We start from the raw sequence: 22,952 nt of genomic DNA, 5'->3' as shown, positions 1-22,952 counted from the left end.
GACCCAACAAGGTCCGTGTTTCGACCTTTAAAGTCTTCCTCAGGGGTCCTATGGGCGTGATTCATGAAACACCAACCTGATAGCGTTATCAGAACTTAATGACTTGTTCCTTTATAAGGGCCTCAGGATGGTAAATATTGGACATAAATTCAGGGCAGATGTGAGATAGTTTTTTGGCAAGCCTACCTAGTGCATATAAGTAGTCCAGTGTTCCACACATTTGTATGACAAAGAACACTGAACTGTTCAAACCACTGAGCAAACCACAGATGTCACTGCACAAATCTGGTGACCCTAGTCAGTAGGCACTTCCAGAGGCGTGATTTTGGTGCTGGGGTTTTGGGTTTTTTTTGGGGTGCTGAAAAGCGCCTTGACATTTTTTTAAAGTAGTGTTTTAAATGGTGTTTCCCTCTTAACTTAGGTGCCAACAAATGTTTAGCCATCCCAAATGTTTTGCACTGACCTGGGGTATAAAACATTTAGGGCAGGATTCACTAAACCTCCAAACCGTGCATGATCCGTTTCCTATTGCATGCCAGCCGACTGATTCAGTAAAGGCCTTCATGCAAATGGAGACGATCATTAACACACCCCCTACATTCCCCCTTCTCACGGCCAGAGCGTTCCCCGCTCATGCGCACACCCTGACAGTAGTGACAGGAGAAGCAGCCTCCTGTCACTGCTGTCAGGGCTCAGCCCAGCCCAGATCTCTCTTGCCTGCTCCCGGACTCTCCTGCTCTCTGCCGCCATTCCCTGCAGTGCAAGCCCGTGGTTTTAAAGCGGGCCTGCACTGCGGGGAATGGCGGCAGAGAGCAGGAGAGTCTGGGAATAGGCAAGAGAGATCTGCCCGACACCCCCCCAGGCCGCGATCTTTCCTGCCTGCCCTGCTCTGCTCTGCCACGCCCCCCCTCCCCCAGAGAAAAAAGCAAGAGAGGTGCCAACTCCCTCTTGCCATCTGTGTTAAAACGGAAAAAAAAATCAGCGCAGTCAAATAAAACAAATTCAATTTTAAAAAAAACGATCAAAAATCATTATTACCTATTCTTGTAAGCAAAGGTACCTAATGGAAGGTACTAGAACGTTTTTGGCAGTGGGCTCCTAGTGGAGCTTAAGAACCCCAGGTCTCCTAGAGGTCAGAATCTCTGACACTGTGCTTGCTGAGCTGTGGAGGGTTGAACTCGGAAGCTTGGCCCTGATGCTTTCATTCTTTTCTATTGTGAAAGCAAAGAGATCTGTGACGCGAATGAGACCATCATGTGCCCCATGTGTGAACGGAACTGCTCGCTTCAGAGGCTCAACGAGAGCTGTATCTACGCCAAAGTAAGTCATGTCTTACTGTGGGGTTGGGGGGTGGGGGGGGGGGTGCAGAGGCAGATTCTTTCTCAGTGGTGGTTATGCTAGAAATTTCCTGAAAATGTCATGCCCATTTTTTTAGTTTTGGAAAGGCAAAATTTAATAGACTTTTTACATAGATGATGGATACTGGAATTTATTGGTTGCCTATTTTTTTTAATTATTATTTGGCTTTGCTTTAAAATATAACTTTAGTTGCATCATGGGTACATTTCTTCTTGAGTGCAATTATAAGCATGTCAGATCGATGCAGAATTCGGGGGGACTTGATAGCTGCAGATTTTCCTCTATTTTTCAAAGTGAAAGTATGCCTAAGAAGAAATACTCACACGCATGTATGCCCACTAAGGGGTCCTTTTATTAAGGCGTGCTAACTGATTTAGCGCTAAAAATTAGCGTGCACAAGGCTCCCATAGAATATAATGAATGCCTTAGCATTTAGCACATGCTAAATTTTTAGCGTGTGCTAAATCAGTTAACACACCTTAATAAAAAGACCCCTAAGTTTCGGAGGGAAAAGTGTTCACGTACATCTGATAATTGAAAAGCACATGGCCTGCAGCGCTATGCAAATTTTAAGTAGTTGTAGTTTTCTCTATGCACTTGTGAACCGCCTAGAACTTTTTGGGTATGGCAGGTATCCTCTTTTGTCCTGTGTCACTCCATTTTGTGTACATTCTTCATATCTTCTTCAGGCTCTCTGGTCCAAATGACATGGGGAGGAGCTGGTGGAGTGTCATGAGAAGGTAACTCCCGTTCGGCTTGGTCAGATAGACGTCCCAGTCTGTACCAAACTAGAGAAACGTGAAAGAAATTTGTGAAAGAGCTGCTCATGGATCTGTTTTGATTCTTCTGCACCAAAATTCTGCATATCGCTGCTGGTTACATGGTAAGGATGGGTAAAAATGATGCACAGCCTTCCTACAACTGCCCTGCCAATGACTTCGGTAAATCCAATTAGAGAAATGCAGACTAAGGTGACATTGGTGTTGTATAATACAGTTAGAGAACTGTACCACCTAGTGGACGTTTTAGATAACTGCATTGAGGCATCCCTTATCCTTGTACCTAATGGGAGGTCATTTGATAATTTTATCGCCTCACGTACAGCCTGTTTCACACGCAGCAAAGGGCTTTTTATAAAGTTGTGTGGACAGGCATCTATGACCTGGGTTGCCCACTGTTGGTAATAGGATATTGGGCTTCATGGACCTTCAATCTGTCCCAGTATGGCAAGAAGAGGAGGGGTGGGGGTGGGAGGGGGTTGCCCTATTTATTTATTTATTTATTTAATTTTCTATACTGTTCTCTCAAGGGAGCTCAGAATAGTTTACATGAATTTATGCAGGTACTTAAGCATTTTTTCCTGCCTGTTCCAGCAGGCTCACAACCTATCTAATGTACCTAGGGCAATGGGGGGGGGGATTAAGTGATTTGCCCAGGGTCACAGGAAGCAGTTTGGGTGTGCAACCCACAACATCAGGGTGTTGAGGCTGTAGCTTTAACCACTTCGCTACACTCTCCCTTACTGGTTAGAGCTACTACCTCAGCACCGTGAGGTTGTGAGTTCAACCAGTCCCTTCTGCACAGACTTTCTAGACCAGGGGTGTCAACGTCCCTCCTCGAGGGCCGCAACCCAGTCGGGTTTTCAGGATTTCCCCAATGAATAGGCATGAGATCTATTTGCATGCACTGCTTTCGTTGTATGCTAATAGATCTCATGCCTATTCATTGGGGAAATCCTGAAAACCCGACTGGATTGCGGCCCTCGAGGAGGGACTTTGACATCCCTGTTCTAGACCAAGAAAAGATGCACAGAGGGTATGTTACAGGTGTGTCTGTGAGTAGATGGATGCTCTCAGAGGCCCTGCTGCACCTTCTCCCTTCTCCTGCAGGGGGCGGGCTATGGCTATATTTGTGAGCACGTGCAGTAGCTCACAGGCCCTACGCTGGCTTTTTACTTCTCTCTGTCTGAGGCCACAGGGAGTCTCCCTGGCCTAGGGTTACCATCTGGCTCCAGGAAAAGGAGGATGGATTGAGACATCCAGCTTTTACTTCCATTGCTTTCAGTGGAATTAAAACCTGGACGTCTCAATCCGTCCTCTTTTTTTCTGGAGCCAGATGGTAACCCTACCCTGGCCTTTGTGCTTTGGTTCTCTGTACCGCGGGAGCACTTTTCCAAAAATGCTGAATCTAAATTCCCAACACCGGAAGTGAATCAGAAGCAAGTTTCTGAAACTTCAAATTAATGCTCACATTCCTAGAACTTAAACAGCAGAGTGAAGTAAAAAAAGTCTTTAAAATTGCTTAAAAATTGCAAAAAAAAAAAAAAGTCTTTTAGCCGTTTGTTTTTTTCTTAAAGGCCCATTAAATTTTCTAAATATTTACTACTGTTTTAACTTCTGCTGTTATTAACATCAGGTCAATCTGAATTTCATTCTCTTTTATAGCATATCAAAACCTTTTTTATGCTGGTGCAACTTCCTGGCTTGGTCTATAAATAAACCACTGCAGAACTCAGGCAACCAATATCTGCAGGCCGAAGGCATTCATTAGCCGTCTGAGGTTGGGAAAGTAGCCTTTAATGAGCATTTCTTCATTCTTAATGACCAGTGAGATTTCACCTCATGCCTTCAATTCAATTTGCCACTAGTTAATGATTAAGAAATGCCAATAAGTTACTATGGCATAAAAATATGAATGAGAAATACAGATTACCTCTCTCATTACTTGTCTGCAGGCCCCACATGGTGAGATGAATTCGTCCTTCATATCACTAGAAGAGAGAAAAGTTGGGTTAGTTTAGAATAGGGTTACCATTTTTTTCAGGCTGCAAAAATCCGGACACAAATTTCTGCCTCTGGCCACGCCCCATTCCACCCATCCCCTCCCAGTTCAGCCTCCAGCCCCGCCCCCACAGACTTCCTCTCTTCTTCCCCGACAAGCTTGTGGACGGTCTGGAGCATGCTCAGATGCCTTCCAGATGCGGCCGGAGCTCATTGGGGCTTTCCCAAAACCCGGACGTCTGGTAACCCTAGTTTATAGATCATACTTCAACACTGCTTCATTCAGGTCATTGGCACAAGTCTTTACTCTTGAGTATTTTGGACTATTGTAATATAGTACATCTGGTCGGTTATTGCAAAAAATTTTGAAGATTATGTATTGTACAAAATACTGCCATGCGTTTAATTTTTAATTTGAAGAACTTCGTTGGTTGCCAGTAGAGGTTAGGGTATTTTTCAAGATTGGAGCCATGTGTTATAAGCCCTTGCATGATTACACACCCATCAATTTACTTCCATCAATCCCAGTTGCTCATTACGAACCACTGCATTGTGTGTTTTCCCTTTTGCTCGTGGTCGTCGATTACTGTCTCACCAAGCAGTTAGTTGGGATACAGAGTTTCACGGACTAGTATCTCTTTCTTCATCTTATATGAACTTTAGAAGATTATTAAAATCTAGTTTATGTGCACAATTCCCGGAAAATCGACTTGTTAATCACTGAGACTATATCGCGTAGAACTGTGTGCAAATGTGATTTTATGTTAGGCTATGTTATGTTACCTTGAGCCTGGGAAAGACACCGACAGCATTCAATGATGTGTTCGAAGCAGGCAAATGATACGTGGGACTGAGCCCTCCCAGTCCAGGTCAGGCATTTTGATAAGGCAGACTGGAAATTGGTATCACCATCTCCTAGTGATTCAGTCTGTGTGGTGCCATCCTGTGCGTAATATCAAAAGACAAAGAATGGAATTGTCCAAAAAAGGGTGATGTGCACTAATCAATTCTTTGTCTTTTGATATTTCACCTGTGGTTTTGTTACGTCCCCTGTTTTGAGATCGCCATCCTGTGCGTACCAGCTCACACCGATCTAAAAGGAATACCAGGAATTTTCTGTATCTTTCTTGACCTTGAGCGGACACTGACTTAGAGAGCAATATATTTTTTTTTTTTATTGCTTTTACGCACATAGTGAAGCTCTTTTGTTCCCAAGCTTACATAATGAGAACATTCAGTGTTCCTTATCAGTGCTGGTGGGCCGACTCCCTTCGGCCTCTCTTTCCAATATCCAAGGCTAAAGCGAGTTCTGCAGCCAGCCGTAAGCCACTCGGTAAAAAAGGGGGTTGAGGGACGGGGTCCCATTGCCAGTTCTGCACAGCGAGAAACAGGCTTAAGATCCCCATCCCTTGCTCCACCGTAACAGACTCCAGCTTTCACAATACTGAGGCCACAGAACCATGCATGGGAGTCAGGCTGCATTTTGTTTTATAGATCCCCTTCTTGATACCAAGGGAAGGAAAAGAAACACCCCAAAGGGAGGGAAGCGGATCATAAACACAGGAGCTAGCAAAACCTGTAAGGAAAACCAGTGTCTTAAGTAGTCTAGTGGGCTAGTGAACCATAGAGAGGAGGACCCAGGCCCATAAGACACTCTAGCCACTACATCTATGGTGATAAGTGTGAGGCCACCAAAATCCTACTCTACTTCCATTTAGATGCCACTTGCAGCCTTAAGGGCTATTGGGGTGGGAGACAGGCGGGTATAGTAGGTTTGGGAGAGTTTTAGAGGGCTCGCCCTAAACTATAAGGGGGTTTTGGTGAGATGTACATGTGAAGTTCACAGCGGTGCCTTCTAAGGTGCCCCACTGCTCTGTTGGAGTGTCTGTGTGGACAGTCCATTGCAATGCTGGCCCCTCCCATGACCAAATGATCTGCATTTGGACGCTTGGAGCTTGGACGCACCTGTGGCCATAAATGCTGCATAAAGTTAGATATTATGTCGGCCAAGACACCCAAGTTGGTGATTTTCGAAAAAAAATATTTGGATGTCCAGAATGTTCGAAAATAGCTGTTTATCCATATCCGACTTTGGATGTCTAGCAGTAAACGCACAAAGTCGGACTTAGACGTAGCATGACATAAAAGCCTTCTTCTATACTGCATAACAGTAAAGATCCGTGTGGTTTACAAAAGTAAAGAGATGTTCAAGATGGATACAGTCAATTACCTAAAAATTTGGTGAACAAGTAGGTTTTTAAGTGTTTCCTAAACTATTGATACGAACCAGCGTTCGAGATCAGGGAATTTAAATCTTTATCCCAAGAAGCTGCTTGATAAGCTAAAAGAAACATAGAAACATAGAAGATGACGGCAGATAAGGGCCATAGCCCATCAGGTCTGCCCACTCTACTGACCCACCCCCAAGTCTACTATCCTAGGGATCCCACTCCCGGTGACAGGTTCCCTTGGCTTAACCTTCTAAGGGATCCCACATGGGCATCCCATTTGCTCTTAAATTCTTGCACGCTGTTTGCCTCGATCACCTGCACCGGGAGCTTGTTCCAAGGATCAACCACTCTCTCGGTGAAGAAATATTTCCTGGTGTCGCCATGAAATTTCCCACCCCTGATTTTCAACGAATGCCCTCTTGTTGCCGTGTGTCCTTTAAGGAAAAAGAGATCCTCTTCCACCTCAATACGGCTCGTGACAAATTTGAACATCTTGATCATGTCTCCCCTCTCTCTGCGTTCTCGAGTGAGTACAGCTGCAACTTACGCAGTCGTTCCTCATACGGGAGACCCTTGAGTCCCGAGACCATCCTGGTGGCCAGATAAGTCGGGCTTAATAATAGACTGCCCAAACTTTCCAAGATAGCCATCTGGCACTGGCGCTGACGATTGGCCAGACCCAAATAATTTCTGACAGCCACTATAGTACCAGATATTCAGTGTCGGTATCTGAATATTCCCATTGCCATGGTGGTCAATGTTTAAAAAAAAACCCCAAAAAACACGCAGACTGCATAGGCTAAATGTCACCCAGCTAGAATTTACCTTGCAATGGCGATGGCTCTGAAGTTCTGATGCCCCTCCGAAATGGCTTTTTGAATTGCTGTCCGTTCAGCGCAGATGCTAAGCGGGTTAACTCCATTCTCTACATTGCAGCCTGGAAGACAAAATGCTCTAGTTAGGCTTAAAGATGTGTTGGGTTAGCTCGAGATTACAATTAGGCTGTTTGATGGGCATCATTTGCTTGAGTCTGAATTTTCTCTTTTATGCTTAATAGGAGCCTGATTGATTAAGGATGACGTATGCTTGAGGAGTTGCTGAATCAGTTGCATTATGCTTAAAAAAAACATCCACAGTTGGATGAGGCAAAGGGGTTGGACAGTGTGGGGTTTACTAGACTTGGTTTAGAGAAGTATAAGCTCAACTCAAAGCTCAATGTTCACATAAGAACACACTCATTGCCACACTGGGTCAGACCAAAGCTCCAGCAAGTCCAGTGTCCAGAAATGATAAATAGCAGTTACGCATTTTTGCATTAATGTTGACATTAACATGCCTACTGTAATGAGTGATATTTAACTCGGAACTGGTTGACATCATTCACATGGGATAGTACAGTTTCGTAACACAGCCTCTGTTTTAGGACAGTACAAAAATGACAAAGACTAGAGGACACTCCATGAAGTTACAGGAAAATACTTTTTTTGAAAACCAATAGGAAGAAATATTTTTTTCACTCAGAGAAGAGTTAAGCTCTGGAACGCGTTGCCTGAGGTTGTGGTTAAGAGCAGATAACGTAGCTGGTTTTAAGAAAGGTTTGGACAAGTTCCTGGAGGAAAAGTTATCGAGAAAGACATGGGGGAAGCCACTGCTTGCCTGGGATCGGTAGCATGGAATGTTGCTATTCTGGTGATTCTAGAATCTTGCCACTCTCTGGGATTCCGGAATCTTGTTGTTCTTTGAGATTCTGTATGGAATGTTGCTACTCTGGGATTCCAGAATCTTGCTATTTCTTTGGGATTCCATATGGAATGTTGCTATTCTTTGGGTTTTGGCCAGGTACTAGTGACCTGGATTGACCACTGTGAGGATGGGCTACCGGGCTTGATGGACCATTGGTCTGACCCCGTAGGGCTATTCTTATGTACAGCAGCCTCTCGTTTAAGATAGTACTACCTGTCCCGTCATTAGAAGAATGTCAGGATCGTGCCAGTTCTGTTTCTATCCACTTTCCAACAGTGTGGTAGAGACTTTAATTCCTTTCCCCATCACCAAGCTTTGAGCCCCCCCTCGGTCCTTCTGACTATGACTCTACTTACCAGAATAGATTTTCCCATCACTGGTCAGTAACGCGGCTCCCACTGGAAATTTGCTGTAGGGGCAGTAGGCGGATTTCTTGGCTTCCTGACTTTCACGGAGCAGCAGCTGAATTTGTCCCGGTTCCACTGGACTCGGAGGGGATTTTCTCGGCCCGTCGTCCATCAGGGAGTTTTCCTGGATCTTGTCGCTGCGTTCATTCACTGCCATCTTCACCTCGCTCTTTTCCTAGAAGCAGCGATGAGGAAACAAGGGTATGATTAGCGAGAGCACGGCGGGTCTGCGCCTGTACGCGTCTGTGCTTGTGTTTTTTTGGCATCATGACTGCCTCTAGGTAGAAATCAGTGTCATTTTGTTATGCCTATGAAAATATCGTTTCAACACGCCCTTGGCTTCTAGTCTGGGTCTGTTTAATTCTGATTTCTTTTCTCCTCTTTCCCCATCTATGTGCAAAACTGCTTCTTTTAACTTTCCCTGGTCTTTCTTTATCTCGGAGTCACCTTCCTGGCTACGCTTTTGGCTCCTGCCTTGCTGTGACCCAGATGAGGTCTGAGGATGAACTTAGACCTGTTTTCATGATTACAGCTTTGGGGAAATCACTAGTCAGGTCATTAGAGCAGAAAGACTTGATAGGCTGCCAGTCAGCCAAGGTTCTCCTTCGGGAGGCTGGCAGCGACCCTATTGGCTCCATTCACTTTGCTGGGGCCAGTCTCGGCTCTCATTGGTCGATCTCATGTGGCCTCCCAGCTTCAAAGACTACTTCAGAATCATTGCTTCATTCTCATGTGCAGCTTCTACTGTGGGTTAACTCTTTCCTGTGAAACTGTCGCAAGGCTGTGAACAGTCAGACCTGATGGAATTTCCAACTTTGTGGTTTTAAATGAACTGTACTTTTTAAAATGCCTGTTAGTAGCATCTCAGAATGATTTGCAGACATTTCACCTAAAGGTTTCCTTGAATGAATATTTTGACGGATGAGAGGGCCGGCAAGATTTGGGCGGCAACTTTAGCATGGCGAGGGCGCAGTAAAGTTGCCACTTGTTCCCTTTCTAGCTACGCAAACGAGATGTCCAAATCAACCAACAACATTGTTCATTGGCGCGTGAAACTTCACCTACGCCGACACGATTCGCTTTTCTTAGCCCTGCCTCCTTTGAAGACGCCAACACAAGTTGCCCGTAGAAGCCGAGCTTACGTGCTCCGGCTATTTGTTTGTCCCCTGAGGAAGGCATTTCCAGAGTGCCGAAACTGGGATCCCATGCCAATAAACAATCTTGTTGGTTGATTTGGACATCTTGCTTGCCTTTCTTGTTTGCTTGCTGTATAACGAGGCAAGGTACCTTCCCTTTTCGGCTGTGCTATACCCTTTCTAGATACTTCAAGTTTCTTTATTTTTCATATACCGTTTATCATACAGGCATCTAAACGGTTAACAATAAAATAGACTATAAAAATAAAAAAAACCGGCTAAACTAAAAGAAGGAACGCACTTACGCATTGATACGAAAGGGAAACAATGGGGCGAGGAGAATTATTAAATACATCGCAATGGAAAATAAAAATAAAGGGAGGCAAAATGGAAAGGGAAGTACATTTGGGTAGGGGGGGTCATTTTGATTGTCAAAGAGGTTTTACAAAAGAGGATCAGGGTAATCAGGGTTTACAAGGTACAGCTTATATACCGCAGGAGTGAAGTTCTATGCGGTTTACAAAGATTAAAAGAAAGGTACAAATAGATTGAACTTAACAGGGTAGAAGTTAGAGATTAACAGCTTAAGGGATCAAGTTATTGAGGAGAAAGAGTTGTACGGGTCAACTGCCTAGATATTTCAGGAACACATATGTTTTTAGGCGTTTCCTGAATTCCCCATAGGTAGTAGGCGTAAGCAATTGTTCTAGATCTTTACCCCATAACGCTGCCTGATGTGAGAAAAGGTGTTGATGGTGTCTTTTGAGTTTACATCCTCTAACTGGAGGGGAAACAAAATTCATTAATAATGTTGTATTTGACCAATCATTTTAATTCCCAACCCTGTGTTTTTACCTGACCTCCTTTTCTATAATAATTTGTAATTCAAATCCCCTTTTCCTCTTTATTCTTGTTTTGTTAAGTTTGTATATAGTCCAGTTTATTTTAATGTTTATGTTTAAATTAATGTATTACTTTTTAATATTGTAATTTTAATTGTTTTTTTAATGTATGTTCATCGCTTTGAAGTAAGATTAAGCGATTAATCAAAAATTTTAATAAACTTGAATCAAATGTGAACTTCTCTTATGTCTGTTGGCTGAGAAGGAGAAAAGGTCAGTTATGTATTTAAACTAAACTAAACTAAGCCTTAGGTTTATATACCGCATCTTCTCCACTGAAGTGGAGCTCGACACGGTTTACAGAGTTTAAAAAATATGGGAAGAGAGAAGAGAAAAGAGAAAGAGTTTTAGGGGCTAGCCCATATAGTGCTTTAAAGCAGAAACTTTACGTGTGCCTCCATCGGTAGCCAATGCAGCTGTCGGTAGTAAGGTGTCACATGATCAAACTTCTTCAGCCCGAAAATCAGTTTGACCGCTGCATTTTGCATTAGTTGTAAACATCGCCTATTCTTTTGGGAAATTGCTAAATAGGCTATGTTACAATAATCAAGTTGACTCAGAATGAGGGATTGTACCAGGATTCTAAACGCTGGCATATCAAAATATGCTCTAATGCAGGGATCTCAAAGTCCTTCCTTGAGGGCCGCAATCCAGTCGGGTTTTCAGGATTCCCCCAATGAATATGCATTGAAAGCAGTGCATGCACATAGATCTCATGCATATTCATTGGGAAAATCCTGAAAACCCGACTGGATTTCGGCCCTCAAGGAAGGACTTTGAGACCCCTGATCTAGCCCAGAGGTGGGCAACTCCGGTCCTCGAGAGCTGGAATCCAGTCGGGTTTTCAGGATTCCCCCAATGAATATGCATTGAAAGCAGTGCATGCACATAGATCTCATGCATATTCATTGGGGAAATCCTGAAAACCCCACTGGATTGCGGCCCTCAAGGAGGGACTTTGAGACCCCTGCTCTAATGGATCCTACAAGATGGTATTTGAAGTGAGGGCCCATAGGCCATCCTTTAACTATGTTCGTCCCCGCCCCAGAGCATCTCAAGGCCCTCTGCCACTCCCACCCCCACTCCTCATGTCTAGCATCTTCTGTTCCCTACCTTCCTCCCCCTTGTGGTGTCCAGCATCTTTGTTCCTATTTCCCTCCCTCCATAGTGTCTAGCATCTCTTCCTGTCCCTTCTCCCTTCCAGGTTTAGCATCTCTTTTCCCCTCCCTTTTTGTTCAGTAGCTTCCCTTCCTTATCCCCTATGGCAGGGGTGTCAAAGTCCCTCCTCGAGAGCCGCGATCCAGTCGGGTTGTCAGGACTTCCCCAGTGAATATGCATGAGATATGCTTGCATGCACTGCTTTCATTGTATGCTAATAGATCTAAGAACATAAGAAATTGCCTCCACTGGGTCAGACCAGAGGTCCATCGTGCCCAGCGGTCTGCACCCGCGGCAGCCCATCAGGTCCATGACTTGTTAAGTGGTCCCTGACTTTCCTATAACCTATCTCTACTTTCTATCTGTACCCCTCAATCCCTTTATCCTGCAGGAATTTATCTAAACCTTCCTTGAACCCCAGTAGCGTGCTCTCATGCATATTCATTGGGGAAATCCTGAAAACCTGACTGGATTGCGGCCCTCGAGGAGGGACTTTGCTCTTGCCCTATGGGGTGGCACCTCCATGTGTGCTGACACAAAAATCTGCATTGGCCTATACAGGGCCTTGAGTATATGTACATGCTCCAGGACTATATGGTCCTGTCCTTTTCAAAGCAGGAAGTTTGGAGGAGGTGGGGACCTGCCCTGGCTTTCAACATGCTCAGATGCTCATGGCCTCACACCAGCTGTGAGTGGGTGACCCTATGGCTCCAGAAAAAAAGGAGGACGGATTGAGACATCCGGGTTTTACTTCCACTGCTTTCAATTGAAGTTGTGAGTGGGTGACCCTAAGGCTCCAGAAAAAGGAGGACGGATTGAGACATCCGGGTTTTACTTCTACTGCTTTCAATTGAAGTTGTGAGTGGGTTACCATATAGCTCCAGAAAAAGGAGGACGGATTGAGACATCCGGGTTTTACTTCCACTGCTTTCAATTGAAGTTGTGAGTGGTTTACTAGACCGCAGAACCATAAAGTTCTATGCGGTTTACAAAAGATTAAGTTAAATTAACATAATTGAATGAGCTCGACAGAATAGAATTCTACTTATCTAAAAATGTAGGGCTCCTTTTACTAAGGTACGCTAGCGATTTTAGCGCGCGCTGAAGATTAGCGTGTGCAAACCACACGCTAAACAAAAAATACTAATGCAAGCTCTATGGAGGTGTTAGTGTCTAGCACCCGTGTCATTGTAGCAGTGCTAAAACCACTAGTGTACCTTAGTAAAAAGAGCCCTTAATGAATAGCAGAGTTTTAAATTGCCTTCTAAAATGTATATGGGAATAGGAAGTCGATAACAAATGCCGAAAGTCTTTATCATAAAGAGCCGCCTGAAAAGAAAGGGTGCGGGGCGCGATATTTTAAAAAATTTTGCAGCCCTTAAGATGTGGGATCTTCAAAGGGTCCTCTGAGGGCCAACTGAAAATGAATTGAAGGGGGGAGGGGTTAGTAATAATTAACAAATTCATTTGCCTTATCCTCACTACTGAAAAAAGCTGATCTAGACCCCTCCACACCATCCAGCTATCGCCCAATAGCAAACATCCCTCTCCTGACCAAGATGCTGGAGTCCATCATATCTACCCAACTCTCATCCTATCTTGAGAGATTCTCCATTCTCCTACCCTACCAACATGGCTTCAGACCCAACTTCAGCACCGAATCCCTACTGACCTCATTAATCTCAAAGGTCCAACAACTTCACTCTTGCAATAAGTTCGCTGTTCTTCTTCAATTCGACCTTTCTGCAGCTTTCAACATTGTCCATCATGATATACTAATTCTCCAACTCTCTGAAATTGTCATAAACTCAACAATCTTAGATTGGTTCTCAAAATTCTTACGTTCCCGCTCCTACTCCATTAACATGGATGGCTCTTCGTCCCTCCCTTGGAAACCAATCTGTGGAGTTCCTGAGGTTCACCTCTATCCCCGATTCTTTTCAATATTTATATGTCCTCCCTGAAACACCTCCAACTATCCCCCTTGGAAACATTTTACACTTACGCTGATGACATCCTTGTCCTCCTCGAGACCGACTCTAATCTCACCAATCTCTCTGAGAACATCTCTTCATGTATTTTGAACCTCCAATCCTGGGCCCTCACCTTACAAATGAAACTAAACGAGACCAAAACAAAACTACTTTGGCTTGGCCCAAAATTAGATCAGCTACCCACCCTCATCCCATTATCCTCTGGCACCACATTGCAGCTTGAGCACTCAAGCAAAGTTCTGGGCATCATCATTGATTCTACACTGTCCTTCAACGACCACCTTAACTCCCTAGTAAAAAAAATGCTTTTTCAATCTTCACATGTTAAGGAAAGTGAGATCCTGCTTCCATCAACAACACTTTGCTGTCCTTGTACAATCCATCATTCTTTCCAAACTGGATTACTGTAATTCCATCTACTTAAGCCTAACAAAGAAAAGCCTTTATAGACTTCAACAGATTCAGAACACCGCGGCTAAATTAATTTTCGCAAAAAGCAAATTTGACCACGTCTCCCCACTTATGTCTAAGCTTCACTGGCTCCCAGTAATCCTTAGGGTCCACTACAAATGCACCCGCCTAACCTTCAAATCTCTACACGGCATCCTTCCTCCCCTTTTTCCACTATCCTGGAACTCCTCGAATCCCAACACCACCAGATCCACTCAAAAATTCAAACTATCCTTCCCCTCTTTAAAAGGCATATCCCATTCAGGAAAATTAGGGGCATCCATCATCTTCAGGATCACCGAACTGTGGAACAGCTTTACTGCCCCGCTTCGGAGTCTAGGCTCCCTCCAACTCTTCTGAAAACATTTGAAAACTTGGCTTTACTCCAAAATATAATTCTCCTCTCCCTATTCAATATACTATGTCCCTCTTAACTTCCTCTTTACTAAGTCCTTCTACTTTCGTTGGAGTTCCTTTTATATCTATTCCTGTAAACCTTATCGAGCTCTACTTCTGTGGAGATGATGCGGTATACAAACTTAAGGTTTACTTTAAGTAACAAATTCATTGCTTCATTTTCATTTTGATGCGGAAACTGTGTAGCTGCTGCTGTGGGTTAACTCTTTCCTAAGAACTGTATCGTAAGGCTGTGAACAGTCAGATCTGATGGAATTTCCAAAATTTGTAGTTTAGCATTAGAAACATTGTAATATGATGGCAGATAAAGGTCAAACGGCCCATCCACAGCATCCACTATCTCCTTCTCTCCCTATTGGTTAAGGCTCTTTACACCTGCATTGTGATGTCATAGAACTTTATGGTTATAAAACATAGTAACTTGTTGGCGGATAAAGGTCAAACGGCCCATCCACGGCATCCACTATCTCCTTCTCTCCCTATTGGTTAAGGCTCTTAACATTTGCATCTCCTCTTCCTATAGGCTAAGGCTCTTTACACCTGCATTGTGAGGTCATAGAACTTTATGGTTATAGAAACATAGTAACTTGTTGGCGGATAAAGGCCAAATGGCCCATTTAGTCTTCCCATCTCCAATAACTATTATCTCTTCCTCTCTCTATGAGATACTTTTAAAATTTCCGTTAGTAGTATTTCAGAACGATTTGCAGATATTTCACCTAAAGGTTTCCTTGACTGAATATTTTATTTATTTTTTTCTATACCGTTCTCCCAGGAGAGCTCAGGACGGTTTACATCCCTTTGATCATTTTCGTTGCCCTTCTCTGTACTTTTTCTAATTCCACTACATCTTTTTTGAGATACAGTAACCGGATTGCACACAGTATTCAAGGTGTGGCCGTACCATAGAGTGACATTATAACATCTTTGTTTTCCATTCCTTTCCTGATCATTTCTAACATTCTATTTGCTTTCTTAGACGCCGCGGCGGCGCAATGAGCTGAGGGTTTCAACGTATCCTCAACAATGACACCATAGCTGGTTAAATGCTGAATATTGCACTTAACTGGCTATATTTTCATTGGCCCAAAAAACCTGGAAATTCAATCCGGGAGCCTGGTCATAATCCAGCATTGAATTTCTGGGGATAACACAGGTGGCAGTCATTAAAATGCTGATTGCCAGCGACTGAATATTAAGCCCAATCTTAATAGCATAAGCTCCAACTAGGCACCCCTTACTAGTGGCATAGCAAGGGTAGGAGGTGGCCCCCTCTGTGCCCTCCTCTCTACTCCCTGCTCCTTCTGTGCCCCCACACCACACTCACGCCCTCCCTTCCCACTCCCGACCTCTTTAAATCTTTCCCAGTGCAAGTAGCTTCTCTGGTCTGCCAGTGCATGCTGGCGTTGACTTTCCCTCTGATGTCACTTCCTGGCTCCATGACCTGGAAGTGATTTCAGAGGGAGCCAGGCCGGTGCGTGCAGCAGGCTAGAGCAGTTCTTCATGCTGGTGAAGATTTTAAAGAGGTATGGGGAGGCGGGGAAGTGAAGGCGCGAGTGTGACATGGTGGGGGCGGAGAGGTGCTGGCAGTACCCAAGGCAGTCTGCTCCCCCACCCCCCCTACAATGCCACTGCTCCTTACTCTCCACAAGTATATGGATATGTAAATTACTTTAGTTGTATCACAGAAAGGTAATACACTTCCCCTTCCGTATTCGCGGGGGTTAGGGGCAGAGCCGGCCCGCGAATATTAAAAAAACGTGAATAATATTTGGGCCAATTCTGCCCCTAACCCCCGCTTCGCCTGGTTATTTTAAGTCCTGAAAGCCCCCCCTTAAGCCTTACCCGGTGGTCTAGTGGATTTTCAGGCAGGAGCGATTTTCTCACGCTCCTGCCCCGTGCAGATCGCTCACAGGAAATGGCTGCCTTGAGCTCCCGTAGTCTCTCGAGCCATTTCCTGTGAGCGATCTGCCCCGAAAACCCATTAGACCACCAGGTAAGGCTTAAGGGGTGGGCTTACAGGGCTTAAAATAGCTCGAAAAAAGAAAAAGGAATTTTAGGTTCTATAGGTTCTATAGATACGGAAACCGCGAATCCGGAGGGGGAAGTGTATATCAAATGTATTAACCTTACCTTGTTTTCTCCAAGGGGCTTTATTTGCCAAAACTCTTCCATAGGCACAAAAAAAGAGAGAAATTCTTGTTCACAAGCCAGATCCAAGATATTGTGGTACAGCCAACAGGCATCACCCACCTGATTATCTTCTCCGTCTTGTGATTTTATTTCTAATGAAACCAGACCTTTTTCTCTCAGAATGGATGTTGCTTTCAATAAAACAAAAAAGAGAGCCTATTTCTCTTTATTGACAGAACTCGCTCTGTCCGTGGGTGTTCTTTGTTTTCAAAAATCTTTTAATGCTTGTTGTCTCACACATCAATCATTGTTTCCCATAGATTGTTCCCATTCTCTGATTGTCTGTTACTGATAAGACAAGAATCCTTGGAACAATCGGATTTGCTGAGGACGGCGTGCATTTGTAATGGGGTCAAAAAATAGGTTACGATGGCAAAGCAAGCTGGAGTCATTGAGGAATTCATTCTGGATAACATGCAACTGTGGATGAAAAAGCCCGTGTGAATGTAAACTTAATGTATTATCGATCTTAAAAGGCCAGTGGTACAAAGTGAGTTGAACACGGTCCCTAATTACAGCAAGATAGATAACCCTGTTGCCACTCTTGCATTTTAAAAGCTAAATAAAGGAGAGAGAGTTACCAGGAGCCCAGAATAAGAAACTGTTGTGCTCGGGATGAGGTTCAGTAGAGGTGGTTTTACCCTATGGCACCAGAAAAAGGAGAACAGATTGAGGCTTCGGGTTTTACTTAGAATTTTATGTAAAGCGATCAAACAAATTTTTAATAAACTTGAAACTATAGCCCGTGAGGGAAACTGCCTCAACTTTTGTTGGTTGGGCTGAGAACTTTTCAGCAGCCCCTCGTATATGCAGGTACAGTGGTGCCTCACACAACGAACTTAATTGGTTCCAGGAGCAAGTTTGTTATGCGAAAAGTTCGTTATGTGAAACGCGTTTTCCCATAACAATACATGTTAAAAAAAATAATTCGTTCTGTAGCATAAAATATGCTAAGATGACATAAAAAAAAGATAAATTTTTTGTTATTATTTTTATTTAGATACATCTAAAAACATACATCTCCCTGTCCTTTTACTTCCACTATCTTCCTATCCCATCTCTATTCCCTTTTGTCCCTCTCCCCATGATCAATCATCTCACCACCTCTCTCTGCCCTCACCCTCAGGGTTCAAGATTGCTTCCACTCTTTTTCCTGTTGTTCTCTCTGCCTGTCACCCTATGATTTAGCATCCCTTCTGCCCTTGTCCAATATTTCCCCTTCTCTCCCTCCCTCTCATCCCCTGCTCCAACATACCGTATTTCGACTGCCCTTCCATCCCCAGGCCTGCCAACTTCCACTCATTTACTGCTTTCTCCCACCTCTGCCAAAGCCCGCCCCCCCCCCCCGCAGTGATCGGCAACACCAGGCACCCCCCCCTCAATCGGTGAAACAGGGCCCCCCCTCGATCGGCGAAACAGGGCCCCCCCTCGATCGGCGAAACAGGGCCCCCCCTCGATCGGCGAAACACGGCCGGCGGCTGCTTTCTCCCGCTGCTGTTGAAGTCTGTAAACAACTTTAACACAAGCCACGGGGCTCTAATAGTGCGTATGCTGCCAACGGCTTCCTTCCTCCTTCCTCTCCCCTCATGATGTAACTTCCCATTTGGTTGATGGAGGAGGAGGAGGAGGGTAGCCGGTAGCGTCACGCACACTGCGCGGAAGGATGCAGCTCGGGCGACTTCGTTGTGTGAAACGAAGTCCGTTGTACGAATCAAGACAAGAAGTTCGTTGTGCGCAGCGTTCGCTGTGCGAGGCGTCCGTTATGCGAGGCACCACTGTACTTATTTTTGTGCCCAGGGCAATGGAGGATTACATGACTTGCCCAGGGTCACAGAGAGAAGCACTGGGATTTGATCACAGGACCTCAGGGTGCTGAGGCAGAAGCTCTCCACTAGGTTGCTTCTCACCTCAACAACTAATGCCTGTGGCAAAGTGCTGGACTACACATTGGAAAGCAGAAGGGGACTTTCTGTTTTCAGAAGCTGCTTTCTAAGTTGATGAGGGACAGGCTGGAGCTTTGGCATGGCCACTAGGTGGTGCCATCTGACAAATTGTCTCCAGTTTCTCATTTTAGGCTTGATTATGGCAGATTATTATTGTACAGGGAAACAGCAGTCTGCTCATAAAAACATAAGAATAGCCATACTGGATCAGAGCAATGGTCCATTTAGCCCAGCATCACGGTTTTCACGTAGGCCAATCCAAGTCACAAGTACCTAGCAAAACCCCAAATAGTAACAGCATTCCATGCCACCGATCAGGGCAAGCAGTGGCTTCTCCCATGTCTATCTCAACAGCAGTTTATGGACTTTTCCTCCAGGAACTTGTCCAAACGTTTTTTTAAAACTAGCTACATTAACCGCTCTTACCACATCCTTTGGCAGCGCATTCCAGAGCTTAACTATTCTCTGAGTGAAAAAATATCTCCTCCTATTGGTTTTAAAAGTATTTCTCTGTAACTTCATCGAGTGTCAAGATTCAAGATTCTTTAGTTTTGATATACCGTCTATAAAAATGCATGTCTAGACGGTGTGCATTATAAAAAAATTATAAAAACAATTAAAGGAGGCAAATAAAACATGGTAGTTTATCAAATGTTAAAAATACTGGACAAATTTAAATTAACATACATGAAACGAAAGGATAGTAGGGGAGGGAGAGGTTATTTAAAATACATCAAAGTAAAATTAATAAAAAAAGGAGGTAAATGGGGAGTGGTAAAAACAATAAGAGGGGATCACTTAAGAAGAAGTGTTAGATATTTCAAAACTACAAATGAATCAGGAAGTTAGAAAGTGGAGGCTGATGCTAAAGAGTGAAAGAATCTTTAAAGAGGAAAGTTTTAAGTTTAGTTTTAAATTTTTCGAGGGAGTTCTCTAATCGAATGTTGAGTGGAAAGGAGTTCCACAAAGAGGGGGCGGTAACTGAGAAGATGGATTTGCGAGTGGTGTATTTTGATTATTTCATCGGAGGATCCTCGAGTCTCCTAGTCTTTGTCATTTTTGACGGAGTGAAAAATCGATCCACTTGTCCCCATTCTACTCCACTCAGGATTTTGTAGACTTCGATCCTATCTCCCCTCAGCCGTCTCTTTTCCAAGCTGAAGGGCCCTAACCTCTTTAGTATAAATGAGAAAAACCTTTTCTGTTTAAGGTTTTATTACAAAACTTTCTGAATTGGTTTATCAGTGCTTTCTTCATTGGACCACACGTATAGATGGTTTGGATTTACAGCGCTTTGTCTGAACACGCACAAAATATTTGGGGGAGTTTTGAGATAATAAAGATTTGTGAAGTGTCATTTTTAGAATCAGGCACACAGTTAATGCACTGCAGGAAGTGACATCAGAGGAAGAGCCGACGATGGCACGACAGGAAGTTGGGGGTTGCTGCTCGCGCCAGGAATGTTACAGAGGTACGGGGAAGGGAAGCAGCCCTGGGTGGACTTCCCCTCTCCCCCTTACTATGCCACTGATGTGGAATCCTTTTGAAGAGCTCTCGTATTTTCCATGTGCTAATGGCAACATTAGTGTACAGCCATGGCCTTAGCATGTGGAGATAACCTACATAAGGGTGCACTAAGGCAAATTTGTCCCGTAGCTTAGTAAAAGGGCCTTTTAATAAACAATTGAGTTTTAAGAACTGTAGATGACATTGACATGAAGTTTCTGCCTGTTGCAGTAGAGGGCGCTGTGTTTTGGCTGTAGTTTGATTCAGATTCAGCTTTTTGAAATTATCGATTGCTAATAAGTGTCAAGCAGAGTAAGCACAGCCCTAAAGGAAATGCTTGCAAAAAGCAGGGAAAAAAATAATGTTTTCTAACCATAGAAGAAATGGTTAAGAAAATCCCTGATGGCCACATTTCTGGAAGCCGGGAGAGTAGGGCTTGACACATTGCCCAAATGGCAGGAACCGGCCCACAGAGAAATATTCCTCTGAACCAGATCCTTGAAGGATGAAAGATGCCGCTGCAAACGGTTCTACTCCAGCGAGCCAGGCACCTGCGGCTGCAGTGAAACAGACCGTGGAGCAGCTGTCGCTCTGCCAGACACTGAAAACCTTGCCAGGGCTACAGACCATGGCATATCATGTCTCTGGGCATTGAAAATAAAACTCTGCGGTAGCAGGATGCCAGAAGAAGAAACTCAGCAAATAATATGTACAAATTCTGAAAACCGAAAAGCTCCAAAACTGAAATTTTATGTAACATTATTGCTTTACTAATTTGCACAAAAAAGCTTATTTTTAGCATCCAAAGTGAATCCGGGCCCCAAAGTCACTTTAAGGACTTCATTCTACGTTGAGAGTAGTTCGTTTTTTTCATCTTACCACACATTGGTGTACCTCCGAGGTGTTGCCGGTGGCCGCAGTGATTCATATTCGTTGCCTGCTGTGGCTCCGCACACGTCTCTCTGTCGTGTCCAGCCAGGAAGGAAAGAGGAAGTGACATCAACAAGGCAGGAGGCGGCAGAGAGAAGCCTGTAGAGCTGCAGCAGGCGACAAATATGTATCACTACGGTCGCTGGTGACGACACATTCCAAAACCCTCCAAATTCTAAAAGCCGAAATGTCTCTGGCCCCAAACATTTCAGATAAAAGATTGTGAACCTGTACTATATTTTACCAGAAAGAAAATCATAGCTTCCACACGTGAGTGGAGTAGAGCGGGTAAATGCGGATTGATTCTTCACTCCGTCAAAAATTACAAAGACTAGGGGCCCCTTTTACGAAGCTGCCTTTGCGGCTTTATCGCGTGTGACTTGTGACCTGCTCAAAAGGAGGCGGGAGCGGCTAGCGCGGCCGGCAGTTAAGTGCACGCTGTTACGTGCGTTAAACCGCTAAACGCACCTTCGTAAAAGGAGCCCTAGGGGACACTCGATGAAGTTGCAGGGAAATACTTTTAAAACTAATAGGAGGAAATATTTTTTCACTCAGAGAATAGTTAAGCTCTGGGGTGATAGTGTCCGAAGATCTAAAGGCGAAAAAACAGTGCGACAAGGCGGTGGCTGCTGCCAGAAGGATGCTGGGCAGTATAAAGAGTAGAAGAAAGAAGGTGTTGATGTCCCTGTACAGGTCATTGGTGAGGCCCGACTTGGCCATAAAAAGACTTGAAGCGGTCCAGAGGAGGGCGACGAAAATAATAGGAGGCTTGCGCCAGAAGACGTATGAGGAGAGACTGGAAGCCCTGAATATGTATACCCTAGAGGAAAGGAGAGACAGGGGAGATATGATTCAGACGTTCAAATACTTAAAGGGTATTAACGTAGAACAAAATCTTTTCCAGAGAAAGGAAAATGGTAAAACCAGAGGACATAATTTGAGGTTGAGGGGTGGTAGATTCAGGGGCAATGTTAGGAAATTCTACTTTACAGAGAGGGTGGTGGATGCCTGGAATGCGCTCCCGGGAGAGGTGGTGGAGAGTAAAACTGTGACTGAGTTCAAAGAAGCGTGGGATGAACACAGAAGATTTAGAATCAGAAAATAATATTAAAGATTGAACTAGGCCAGTTACTGGGCAGACTTGCACGGTCTGTGTCTGTGTATGGCCATTTGGTGGAGGATGGGCAGGGGAGGGCTTCAATGGCTGGGAGGGTGTAGATGGGCTGGAGTAAGTCTTAACAGAGATTTCGGCAGTTGGAACCCAAGCACAGTACAGGGTAAAGCTTTGGATTCTTGCCCAGAAATAGCTAAGAAGAAAAAAAAAAATTTAATTTGGATCAGGTTGGGCAGACTGGATGGATCACTCAGCTCTTTATCTGCCGTCATCTATGTAAGTTCCTGGAGGAAAAGTCCATAGTCTGTTATTGAGAAAGACCTGGGGAAAGCCACTGCTTGCCCTGGATCGGTAGAATAGAATCTTGCTACTCTTTGGGATTCCAGAATCTTACTATTCTTTAGGATTTGGAATGGAATGTTGCTACATTTTGGGGATTCCGCATGGGGGAAGAATACATGAGAGAAGAAAGATGTTACATAATACAATGGGGTTCTAAGGGGAAGAAAAAAACAAAAAATACCTGAGAGAGGTGATCTGATTAAGCAAGGAATTTGCCAAATAGATCCTTCTTCCTTCTTCTTGCATTTTGTAATTCGCTGATTGTCCAGCCTTCTTTCTATGTGAACCGCCTAGAAGTCAGTTTGACTATGGCGGTATAGAAAACTAAAGTTATTATTATTATTATT

At 44.2% G+C, this 22,952-nt stretch overlaps 1 protein-coding gene across 4 annotated transcripts; it reads right to left on the bottom strand.

The window, feature by feature from the left end:
* Nucleotides 1-904: 904 nt before the first annotated feature.
* On the bottom strand, nt 905-21,124 carry CDA (cytidine deaminase). Of its 4 annotated transcripts, XM_033922128.1 has the most exons (6): nt 10,948-10,974; nt 8,470-8,695; nt 7,196-7,307; nt 4,072-4,129; nt 2,026-2,147; nt 907-1,961 (listed from the first exon to the last, which is right to left on the bottom strand). In XM_033922128.1, the coding sequence occupies exons 1-5, from the start codon at nt 10,957-10,959 to the stop codon at nt 2,034-2,036; spliced, it is 522 nt and encodes a 173-aa protein (XP_033778019.1). In that variant the 5' UTR covers nt 10,960-10,974; the 3' UTR covers nt 907-1,961; nt 2,026-2,033. The 4 variants fall into 4 exon arrangements, with proteins under 4 accessions (XP_033778020.1, XP_033778021.1, XP_033778018.1 ...); XM_033922129.1 differs by lacking the exon at nt 10,948-10,974 and adding an exon at nt 8,968-9,051 and having other exon boundaries at nt 905-2,147; XM_033922130.1 differs by lacking the exon at nt 10,948-10,974 and adding an exon at nt 21,099-21,124 and having other exon boundaries at nt 906-2,147.
* Between the last annotated feature and the right edge of the window lie 1,828 nt (nt 21,125-22,952).

This window comes from Geotrypetes seraphini, chromosome 15 (assembly GCF_902459505.1).
Source record: "Geotrypetes seraphini chromosome 15, aGeoSer1.1, whole genome shotgun sequence".
In the NCBI taxonomy this organism is placed as follows: Eukaryota; Metazoa; Chordata; class Amphibia; order Gymnophiona; family Dermophiidae; genus Geotrypetes; species Geotrypetes seraphini.
The sequence above is the reverse complement of the archived record's forward strand: the minus strand, read 5'-3'. Positions and strand labels throughout refer to the sequence as shown.